The sequence below is a fragment of the Octodon degus genome, unplaced genomic scaffold (genome assembly GCF_000260255.1).
Source record: "Octodon degus isolate 3935 unplaced genomic scaffold, OctDeg1.0 scaffold00010, whole genome shotgun sequence".
Lineage (NCBI taxonomy): Eukaryota > Metazoa > Chordata > Mammalia > Rodentia > Octodontidae > Octodon > Octodon degus.
This window is the reverse complement of record NW_004524586.1, coordinates 7,925,135-7,936,877: the sequence shown is the minus strand read 5'-3', so window position 1 is coordinate 7,936,877 and position 11,743 is coordinate 7,925,135. Positions and strand designations below refer to the sequence as shown.

Below are 11,743 nucleotides of genomic sequence, written 5' to 3'. Positions count from 1 at the left end.
TGGGCCTGCACTCTGGTTCAAATGAGGATCAAGTGGGTCCCAGGAGGTCTCACTCACATGCCAGGCCTGTGCTCCGGGTCTGTTCAGGATCTGGTGGCCCCAGGCGGTCACACTCACATGCTGGGTTCTGGGTCTATTCAGGATCCAGTGGCCCCGGGTGGTCTCACACACCGGGTCTGCGCTCTGGGTCTGGGCAGTCTCACTTAACACACTGGGCCTGTGCTCTAGGTCTGGGCGGTCCCACTCACCCGCTTGGCCTGGACTCTGTGTTTATTTAGGATCCGCAGGCCACACAGGCGGTCTCACTGACATGTGGGCTGGCCTATGGGTCTATTTATTCACTAAAGTGGTTTAGACTGGTAAATACATTCAATCAATGAAAAAAGGAACCATGGACAGGATAGTGTGTAATGGTGTATAAGGGTAGGAATAGTTTTATACAGAAATACTTTGTACAACAAAGTAGTGATGAAATGTGAATCTTAAGAGTAAGGCAAACTTACTCAACAGAGGTCCTTACCTATAATCTTTGGATTTTCTTTTTCTTTCAGACACAGAGTTCTGCCCGGTCCCTTGTAGGATCCAGTCTAGAAGGTGCAGTAACTCCTCAGGCATCAGCATGGCTGCCTCCAACTTTAGCAGAACGTGAACATCCTCTGTCATGCGTGGTAACTCCTCAAGATGGGTGGGTTCCTTTGAAACAATAGGTAGTTGTGTTTTCAGAAGAGTGGAGGAATGAGGCAGTAGAATGTAGTGATGGAAGAGGGATGAGTCTTGGCTTCAGAATAATTTTGGGCAATGTACTTGACATTTTTAATGTTTATATTTTCTCACCTGTAAAATGAGAATTTCTTATAGAACAGCTGTGAGAATTTGATTAGATGATGTATATAACATACTTAATAGGTAATATTCAAGAAATGTTACTTATAATTATTAGTTTAGTCCAAGTTCTAAGACCTGTTATTAGTGTCTCAGTTTCTTTTATCCAAACTTTATTCCTTCCTTTGCTATATCTTTGTGAGAAATTTTGTTGTCTTTTTCCATTTATCTTTTTGGGGTCTGTGATTGACCTTTTATTAAATTATTGAGATCTACTATATAACTTTATAGTTTTTTAAATAGTCCTTTTTCAGTGCCTTAAATCAACTTTGCAGATAATTCAAGTTTGAAGTCCTATGTTTTCTTTTATAAGTTCCTACTCTTCTGCTAAAAGCTGAATGACTATCCATCTCTGTTATTTTCTCAGCGTAAGATGTGCCGTATCCAGAGCCAGTGGCTCTTTGCTAGCTTGTGTATTGTCACTTTTCTCACAACTCATGGAGACCTCTACAGCATCAGCATTTCCTGGAAGTTCTGCCCATAATTAGTTTTGCAGAAGTGCAGCCATGTTACATCACTGCTCAGGAGGTCATGCAATTGCACATTCTATACGCTACATTTATGAGAGAAAAAGCACATGGCAGGAAGGCAAGCTGATATCAGGTATTTGACTTTTTTAAAGAAAGCAAGTTCAGGGTCTGTCTTGACATCGTTATGGATTGGCCCAAAGTAAAACATCTACAAGTATAGCACAGATTATTTAGTGTTACGGAAATATTCTATTATCAGAATTAAATAGAATTTAATATATTTTTAACTTTTGCTTTTAGTAAATGCATTTAGGTGTTTTAGGGGATGTTGATGGTTACAAATGTTACATCTTACAGGTAATTTCCAATTGAGGTTGTGGTTGTTAGCCAAGGTACATCTGATAGATATTTTATTTTCAGGTATGAATATATTATAAAAGAAAATTGCTTTCAATTATAACATACCCACAGTCCTTAACTACCAAGGATTAGAAACTGTTAGCCTAAGTTTTTCCATCTGTTAAGTAAGAGCTGAATTAGCTTAGTATTAGGTTATCAAGACTGACTTTAGTAGAGGAGGCATTGAGGGTTGGTAAATGATGAGTACAGAGGCCACGCAGAAAGAGAAAGTGTGAAGGTGGAAACCAGAATTTGGATCTTCTTCAAAAATAAATTTGCAGGGATAGTTCATAGTTCTAGTCAATTCCCTGTCACATGTTTTCTTCTGTCATTATTAAGAACCAGCTTGCTTGTTGTCGTTTTCATTGCTGTCAGTTGTTGTTTCTAACCAGAGTTTTTCACTCTTCCTGATCTTCGCAGAACAGATTGTATTTTTCAATCTTCTCTATATTTCTGTATGTGAATTAAGCATGTTGGTATTTTTCTATTTGTAGGGAAAAGGAAATACTCTAAAAACAAGAGTAGTTTTTCATCTGTTCATGCCACAAGAATCTTTTTCACTCTTAACATTTTTAGGGGGAAAATGTTGTATGTTAAGTGCTATTTATGTTTCAAAGAAAAGTTTGATTGAAGTTAGAGTGGACTTTTTGTCCATTGTGATACTGGATTGAACGTAGAGCCTTGTGCTTGCTAAGAAGAGCTCTACTTCTGAGCTCTCTTCAGTCGCCCAGGCTGCCCTTGACATTGTAATCTTTCTGCCTTAGCTGTCCAAGTAGTTAAGATCACAAGTGGTACCACCATAACCCATCTTATAGTGAACTTGCTAGAGATAGAGACAGCAGTGTGGATGAAGTGGGATGAAGTGGGACTCAGCCTCTGGGTAGGAGGGAAGAAGAATTTGAACACTGCAGGAGGTAGCCACACTGGGTTGTGGGTTTCCGCAAGGACAACAATCAGGCTTATTTAGGAGGCCAAAGGCAGAAGAGATTTATGTGTTCCTTTGCTGAATTTGAAAATTCTTTGTTCTTTTATCCCACAGGGAGAGTTTAGCACAAATGATAGAAGAAAATTTGAACTGTCTTGGCCGTTTAAGTACTATTATTCGTGAAGCAAATGAGGAACAGGGCAGTAGCATGATGGTGAGTTTAGTGTGGCTCTGGTGAGTGTTTTAGGTTCATTGTATGCAAAAGATTTAACTTTCTGTGCTACCTTTACTTGGCATTTGGATGCATGTAGGTAATAAGAGTACTTAGAGGAAAGAGCATTTGAAGAAATGTCCTCAACCTCAGATCCCCGTTTTCTCTTACTCAAGGATGTACTAGAGTTACATTGTAAATAGACATTGACAGTACCATTTTTAGTCAATTTTCTCTCTTTTTCTTTTTTTTTTTGGGGGGGGTGGTACTGGGGATTGAACTCAGGACCTCTTGTTTGCCAGGCAAGTGCTTATGTGGCTGAGCTATCTCCCTAGCCCTCCATTTTTAGTCAGATTACATTTTCTTTGCAACATGAGCACCAGAATTAAGTAATTTGTACCATTTTGCTTCAGCAATTTTCTGCAATAAGCTTAACCTTGCACAGTAACTCAAATGCAGTAACTGCTTCATATAAATGAATTATCTTAATGTTTTTAATTTTTTAAAGTGTTTATATTAATATGTGATTACTATAAACTATTGATTTGTCAGAACTAGGAAAAACTACAATAAAATGTGAATACTACATTTAATTTCTGTCAACTCTATTTCTGCCTTAAGAATAAGTATTTGCTTCAAATTTCTGTGCAAATTTTTAAGTACTTTTTTAAATGGAATCTTTTTTTTTTTTTTTGGTGGAACCTAGAATTGAACTCAGACCCTTGCACTTGCCAGGGAAGCACTTATTCCACTGAGCCATCTTCCCAGCCCCCCATGAAGTACTTTTTGAAATTAGGAGAAAATAAAGCGAGCTAGACTCTCTTATTGTAAGTGTGTATTTTTTATTTTTCAACGTTAGGTTTTTGTTTTATTTTGTTTTGGTAAGAAAGGATTTCACTAGGTAGTTCAGGCTGGCCTTGAACTCACTGTATACATCAAACTGGCCTCAAAATCACAGCTTTCCCCCTGCCTCAGCTTCTCAAGTGCTGGGATTACAAGGTATGTGCTACCATGCCCAGCTCAACTTTCGATATAAAATGTCCAAACATACAAAAATGAATACCCATTTATTTACTACTTATAGTCAATTTCTAATTGTGACTTTTTCATGCCTGGTTTTAGAATCTTGATTGGAGTTGGTTAACTGAATGACTTGCCACTTGTTCACTGTCCTCAAACCTGTGGAATTTGTTGCTGCCAATGTTGGAAATTTGTTTTTCCTCCATGAAACCATTCTTCACATACCAGTCAGCAGAAGAAATGGCTATACTCAGAAACTACACGTGGCTTTACTCTTGACTTTGAGTAATTTTAACCCTCAAACAGGATTTTATGAAAAGTCAGTGGACTTCTTTAAATATTTATTTTAATAGTGAAACTACTTAAGAACATCATTGTGGCCCATATGTTTTCAAACTTGGTAAAACATTACTTATGTACCTGACTTAAAATACCTTCTCAAGTTTTAACTTTTAGGCATAAAGCCCGCCATAGTATTGGATATGGGGGGGGGAACCTCATTTAATATGCATTTTGAGTAAATGTTGCCTATCTGTGTTTTTATGGAAGAGACTTCTCATAAGTAAAATTGTATTTCTTGAAGAACAAGTCCTACCTCCTTGTGTTGCACTCAGCAAGGGCTCTTCCTGGCATCATAAGGAGTTCGTGTAATTCCATTTTATTTTTACAGAACATTTAATAATGTCCCCTTCTTACAGAAGGGATTATGCACTTGTGCCTTCAATACTAGTTGATTGTCATAAATCATGTGTGCTATATATGTGTATATAAGATGTACATTTAATAATATCAAAGAAAAAGATGTCTGTTAATTTATAATGCATTTGAAAGCTTATGTGTTTTTTCATTTGTAAAAAAGGATCATTTTAGATTTTTGTGTCTTATCATACAAGCCTATAAAAGTCTGTATTCCCGTAACTGTAATTGTAATTTCAAAATCCAAGAAGTTCTAAAATAAGGTTTTCATAAGCTTGATGGCAAAATTAATTTCCTTATATATCTAAACTGATAATCTGTTTATCCCATTGCGTGTGAATATTCATTTATTTTGCTGCAGAAATATTAACATGTTTGATTACTGGGGAGGGGGTGCTACCACATTTTTCTACGAGCTAATTTAGCATGGTATATGCACCAAATTACCTTTTTAAAAATCTGAATATTTCATAATTCTAAAACTTCTGGCTCCAAACTTTCAGATAACACACTGTGGATCTCTTATGGTTTGTTAAATAATTTAGAAGATATTATTTGTCTAAAAAATGTGAAATGCTTTTATATTGTAGATGGTTTTTCACTTTATGTATTAAATGATTTTTAAATTACACTTTGAATCTTTATTCATTATAAAAACCAGATTCTAATAGAACAGTATTCAGTATGGCTTAGGGCAATTTGAAAGTTCATGAAGTAGAACCAGAGCACAAAAGAACATAATAGGTTTTCCCTGGCTTTATTATTGTGGTGATGATTTTTCATAGTATTGAAGACTGAACCCAAGGCCTTAGCACTGATGTACTAAGATGCTTTGGTTTTTTTGGTTTTGGTTTTTGGGTTTTTTTGGTTTTGTCTTCCAGTTTTCAGATAGGGTCTAACTAGTTCCCCTAGCTGGGCTCAAACTTGGTGATCTTCCAGCCTTAGCTTCTCAGAGTTCTGGGATTGTAGACACATGCCACTATGTCTGGCATCCCTGAATGTTCTTTAGAAAATAAAGAGGACTATGCATAAGTAAGTATTGGTCATCTTTGTATTATCTATTGAGATGTCTTATCTCCACTATTGATATGTAAAAACCATGTTCAAATAGTTCAGATCTTGCCCTATAAACTGATGCCATCATCCCACCAGCCTTGTTTTTCTAGAGATACCATTTTTCCAGTCATCAAAGTTTAAAACCTTGGAATAGCTTATCTTAATCATCAGGTATCACTCTTTCTCTAAAGAAAGCAGTCTATCTTTTGCTTCCCTAGTTGTAAAAGTTTTTATTTGTACTGCTGGAGATTGAATCTGGAGCATCATGTACACTAGGCAGATGCCTTCCACTCAGATACTTCTGCAGCTGTCGAGGTTTTAAAGGTAAGCATTTATTGTCACCAATTGTTTAGGAGATGCTAACCTAGACGGCAAGATGAGAAACAATACAGGCAGTATAATAAAAGGGTAGCCTGGTAGTCTCAACGAACATTGCAGGCTATGTAAGTATTATAATTGTTGTTCAAGGATTTGGGGGAGTTAGTCATGTATTTTCTGACTATCGTAATAATTGATAAGAATTTTGCTACATTGTGGGGTCCATTTTGATGATGTTTGGTTGAGGTGATGTCATGATTTGGACAAGAAATATGAGTCAGTACAGACTGTTAACAGTGAGATCAGTTTCTGATGTATGAGTTCACCACTCATTTTTTGTCGAGTAACAGCTTTTCAGAGTTGAAGTTGTGAATTGTATGCTACATTTATTTCCTCAATCCAAGTATTATTGTGACATACATAGAGCGTATATCCAGAAAACACAGTGACTAGCAAATTACTCTTCATTGTTTTTTAGTTTAGTTTTGGAAGTTAAAATAGCTAAGCTCTGAAAATGTTTACCTAGAACAGATAATCCCAGACAATCCTAAGTAATAAAACCAAATGATATAAGTAAGTACATTTATTGAAGGGAGTCCTAAAGTGGTATGGCAAGATTTGCTTTAAGGAAGATTTAAATGGATTCTCTTTGTGTCTTCTCATCTCCACTGCTCCTCTCATTATAACCTGGAGCTTGTACTTACCTAACCACTTGACTTCCTAGGCTGTAGCCACTCTGTCTCCACTCTCAGCGATGTTGCATATTCACTGGTCCTAAAGCACTGTTTTCTTGTATTTCACTGCTCAAGAGATTAGAAGACCTTCCAACAGTCATCCGCTTTGTGAAGTTGTAGTCTCACCACTACTCCCTTCCAAGGCTTACACCATTTCTGTCCAGCTTGCTCAAATACGGCCTTGTTTCCCTTGTATTAATCCATCTCTGACTTGTACCCTGTTCTCTTTTATTTTTGGTAATACATGCACATGGTGCAGAATTTTTGTTATGGTTTAGATCTAAAATGTGCTCCAAAAGTCTCATGTTCAGAAGTGGGGCTTTCAGAATGAGTGGATCATGAGCTTGCTAACCTCATCCATTAATGAGTTCATAGCTGAATGGCTATTAGGAAGTAGGTTCCAGTCACCGGTGGGTCAAGAGGGACAGTGTACCTTTGGGAGGGGTTGGTACAAGGAATTGAACTCAGGACCCTGCACTGGCTAGGCAGGCACTTGTGCTGCTGAGCTTTATTCCTGACCCCGGAGGGTATAACTCGCTCTAGCGATCTTGCTTTCAGCCTCCTAGCTGCTGTGGGTTGAGCAGCTTTCCTCTGCAGTATCCTCTCTTGCCATGTCCTTTCTCCTTTGGAACCAACCAGTCAACAATGGACTAAAACTCAAAACCCTGTACATCTCTTTTAAGTTGCAAGTGTTAGGTATTTTTTTCCCAGAGATGGAAAAGTGACTAATACAGTTTTTAAAGAACCGAACAATTGAAGTGAAAAATCTTTTCTTACGTCCTCTACTTTTCAGTTCACCTACTAGTAAAACAAGACACTGATTTTCTCTAACTCTGGCCCTAGTCCATTAACCACTCCTTTGCACTGCAAAAGACTTTGGGGAAACTCAGTTTACTGATCCTTTGGGGAACAGTACACCACACACACACACACACACACACACACACACACACTCACACACACTCCTCATATGGCTAGCTCATTCTGTTTCTATTTTTCTGGAGGACCTTCATAAACCCTCTTGGATCAGAATTCTGACATATAATACTCGAGAAAAAAAAAGTGAACATTGACGCAGTTGGATTGAATAGCTTTGTCTTCTGAACTTCCATACCACTTTTCTTTGCAACAAATCTGGTTGCTCCTGAATTACAGGCTCTGCCTGAAGCATACACACTTATCGCACGATAAAAGTTCAGTATAAGCCTCACGAGGATAAATAAAAGGAGTAGCTACCACACTGATTGAAGGAGTGGGTTTTTTGTTCAAGAACAAATTGATTAGTCCCCTGTCCAACCGGCTCTCTCTCTTTTTCCTCTCCCTCCTTTCTTACTTTGCTCCTCCCCAAGGAACAAATAAAGCGCCCCAAAGAAGCATGCCCTAAATCGTGCGCGCGATGTGTGCCTGGGAGAATTTTGTCCCGCCTGCACCCCGTCGCGCGGTCGGGAGGGGCACGCTGCGTCTGTGCGCGTCCGTCTAAGCGCGCGCAGCCGCAGTGCTGGGCGAATGGGCGGGGCCGACGGCTAGGGGCTGTTGGAGCGGCCAGGCCGGAGAGGCGGCTGCACGTGCGGCGGGCGGAGGCGATGCGTCACTGATCGGTGAGGTGTGGCGGAGGGGTCTGCCTCCCTCCGGTGCCAGTGGCTGAGCCTGTCCTCAGTGGCTTCTATCCGGGTAGGAACGGTTGGACAGAGAGTATCCCGACGCTTACCTTGCGGGCATGGACCGGCCGCGCGGAGGGCTGGCGAGGGGAACGCAGGCTCTGCCCCGGGAAGAGTACGGGGAGGAGAGGGCAGGATTCCCCGGCGCGGCCTGTGAGAGAAGGCTCCGGGTCCTGGGGAGGGAGACGGTGGAAGTTGGTGCAAGTCGACGGGCGGGCTTGTCGCTCCCGGGAACTGAGGGTCCTTTCCTCCCTCAGCCAGGAGGAACGAGGATGAACATGACTCAAGCCCGGGTTCTGGTGGCCGCCGTGGTGGGGCTGGTCGTTGTCCTTCTCTACGCGTCCATCCACAAGATCGAGGAAGGACACCTGGCCGTGTACTACAGGTGAGAGACAGGTGCAGTCCGCCTGGCTCTCGGGCACACGCCGCGGGTGTCCCCGTCCGCGGGTGTCTCGGGCGGTCGCTGCCGGTGCACCTGCGCGTCGAGAAGCGCTCGCAGCCCTCGGGAGAGCTGAGGGCCGAGAAGGCTTTGGCGGCTGCGAGCCTCGGGTCGTATTGGGCCGTCGCTGTGCGCAGGTTCAGACTCCGTAGGAGGGAAGGAAGCAGTCATTGTGCCACTGAAGACCTGGGCAAATCCCTTGGAGCCTGGGCACGCTTTTAGTTTGCCACTATAAATGCGCACTTCAGCAGCACAAATACCACGATAGGAAATGTGGTCCTACTCACGGATTTTCCTTCGATTTTTCTCATTAAAAAGTTCCCAGTGAGGGGCCAGGGAGATGGCTCAGTAGAATAAGCGCTTGCCTGGCATGTGGAAGGGCCGGAGTTCAATTCCCGGTTCCACCAAAAACAAAAACACTTCCCAGTGTCTGATTATGTCTTATAAACTCTTGGTGACTGTAGCAGTCTTTACATCCTCAGGATCCAGAAGCACAGCAGTGATGGGCTACCCACCTTCTCTCCTGCTTCTTTCTAAGTAGAGAGGTGGTATGGGGTTTGTTGCTGTCTGATTGAGCTGACATAGCTTTTCCTCCAACGTAAATACCCAGGTTCTTTTTGATAGAGACTAGTAAAAGGGAAGCCAATTTGTAGAGAAATTGGGATAGTTGTATACTCAGAAAGCTTCAGGGCTTTTTTGTGTCTCCATATCCCCTCACAACTGGTATTTTTATTTTAGCTCCGTCGTGAATGCTAGAAAAAAAAAGTACATTTTAGTGATATGTCTTAGCAGATGACAGTAAAACCAAGGAAAGAGCATTTCAAGATGTTGGTCCCAAAGAAGTATTAATGAGCCTTAAAAAGTTCATATTTTAGTAGATGATATGACATTTGTAAGCCTAGTTGTATTTTCAGGACAAGAAGTTAAGTTCTATGAATTTATTATTTACTATGTGAAATAAAACTTTGTTTGCTCCCAGGTTGTATCTTTTTTATAATTTACAGGCTGTGCTTTCATAGACCTCACATTCCAAACATTAATGAGCAAGTCCATATCTAATCTATTTGTGATCTCAACCTCTTACCCTTCATCTTTCCATGCTAATTTTTATTGTTTTTGTACAGAAAATATGTTCCTGGTATTTTGATTACCTGGCAGACAGGTTAAAAGAATCATGAATCTCAGAACTTTTTCCTTTCCTTGAAAGTTTACCTTGTTTTTATTTTTTTCAACCTAGTGATTAAATGGGTAATACTCTGGTTTATCTCTTGTTATGTACATTAAAGTATTCAACTGGGAGCCTGTAGAGTTTTTTCCCCAAATATTTCTCAGGAGGCTTAAAGACCAAAGAAAATCCTTTGATCATGAGACCCAGAAGTATAGTTAGTTGAGCTTATGAAACAAGCTGTAATATCAGAAGTTCAGTTTGATCTTTTCAAACTTTTTAGGTGTGGTAGACATTTTAAGCAGCAGTTGTTCATCATCAGTAATTCCTATTAGAGAGGTTTTAATATTTTAGAGCATTAATGGCGAGTCTTTTAGAGCTTTTTGTGATACACACACCCTGCTGTGGCATACATGCTGTAGGCTTGCCACCACTGATCTAAAGGATAAGTAACGGTGAATATTTATTATAGCATTTTAGATTTGGAAAGAGAATTTCTCTCTTTATAATTTTGTCAAATTGAAACATCTTTTTTGCAGGGGAGGAGCTTTACTAACTAGCCCCAGTGGACCAGGCTATCATATCATGTTGCCTTTTATTACTACGTTCAGATCTGTGCAGGTGAGTGATTCCTAGGGCTTCCTGATAGACAGGTATGACAGGAGTTACCACACTATTGGGTGGAAATGGATTTTCCTGTTACTTAAGAATACGTTATTTGTTTGAATGGAGATAAGTTTGGAGTATAGTGGTCATAGCACGTATGATTTAGAACCACCTCACTGCCTTGAAGAAAATTACAAGTATGAGCTAGGCAGCATGAGTGGACTAACTACCTCTGTATCAAGCAGATTTTCTGTTGCTACTAGCAAAATAAAAACAGGAATTAGGAATACAACTAGAAATAAAAACCAGTGATTACTTGGTTTAGAATACTGCTTTGTTTCTGTAGAGGTGAGCTGTTTGGCTACTGTTAACATGGAAGATCTGAAATTTTACACAGTTGTCCTGCCTTACAGTTTTTTGCCCGGTACATTAAATACAGTTATATGTGGAACCTTAGTGACTGTGATAATTTGACCTTATACCAGAATATATGAAATAAGTGTGTCAGTAAAAAGAATGTCTTGGCCGTGGAAAATACTTAATAAATATCTTCTGACACAGCAAGATGATAAAACATGATTAGTCTGTGACTACTTTTACAAATTCAATGTGATTAGAAGTCTTTGGATTCAGACATTTATCTACCATCTGCTGCTAATTTTTCAGGAGTTAGAAAAGCTTGATGTTATTTAATCTTGTAATTTTAATTCTAGGCTTCCTGCTAAATGAGAGCTTAATTATGAATCACTAAATCCCCCCCAGATTTCCTTATAGTCCCCTTTTCAATGACTTAAAAAATGTATCTTGAAATTAAACATAGTGTTCTCCAAATACAGATTTCCATATTTCTTTTCCATACTTATTTTATTCATTCTTACCATGTTAATGCTGCTACTTCTTTACTTGTCATCTCTCCCTCTATTTTTTCTTCCTGTTTAAACCTTACCAGTTTTTTTATGACTCATCCCAGATTCCTTCTCTTCTGATCTGTATCTCTTATATTCTGTGTTATGTTTGGCGTTTGGTCTTAGTAATGTTGTGTGTATTGTTCTATAAGCATGGGGGAAGGGGAGCTCAGAAAATCAAGGACAAGAATTGTAACGCATTCACATTTCTTTTTTATTTTATAATTTTTTAAAAAATAATTTTATTGAGACACAAATA

General features: G+C 39.6%; 2 protein-coding genes across 4 annotated transcripts in view; both read left to right on the top strand.

Annotated features, from left to right (window-relative positions):
- The window catches only part of Chuk (conserved helix-loop-helix ubiquitous kinase), a 43,493-nt gene extending 39,262 nt beyond the window's left edge, over nt 1-4,231 (top strand). The window contains exons 18-20 of the mRNA XM_023709037.1: nt 552-685; nt 2,791-2,890; nt 4,010-4,231. Of these exons, the coding sequence (XP_023564805.1) occupies nt 552-685; nt 2,791-2,890; nt 4,010-4,039 (264 nt within the window). The 3' untranslated portion in view covers nt 4,040-4,231. The remainder of the gene's footprint in view (nt 1-551; nt 686-2,790; nt 2,891-4,009) is intronic.
- A 3,892-nt stretch (nt 4,232-8,123) lies between these two features.
- The window catches only part of Erlin1 (ER lipid raft associated 1), a 34,198-nt gene continuing 30,578 nt past the window's right edge, over nt 8,124-11,743 (top strand). Inside the window, exons 1-3 of one of the 3 annotated variants that reach the window (XM_004625547.2) lie at nt 8,124-8,309; nt 8,631-8,754; nt 10,513-10,594. In XM_004625547.2, the coding sequence (XP_004625604.1) occupies nt 8,642-8,754; nt 10,513-10,594 (195 nt within the window). In that variant the 5' untranslated portion in view covers nt 8,124-8,309; nt 8,631-8,641. Of the gene's footprint in view, nt 8,383-8,630; nt 8,755-10,512; nt 10,595-11,743 lie in introns of those variants that run through there. The other 2 variants (XM_023709040.1, XM_023709041.1) reach the window with 2 other exon arrangements.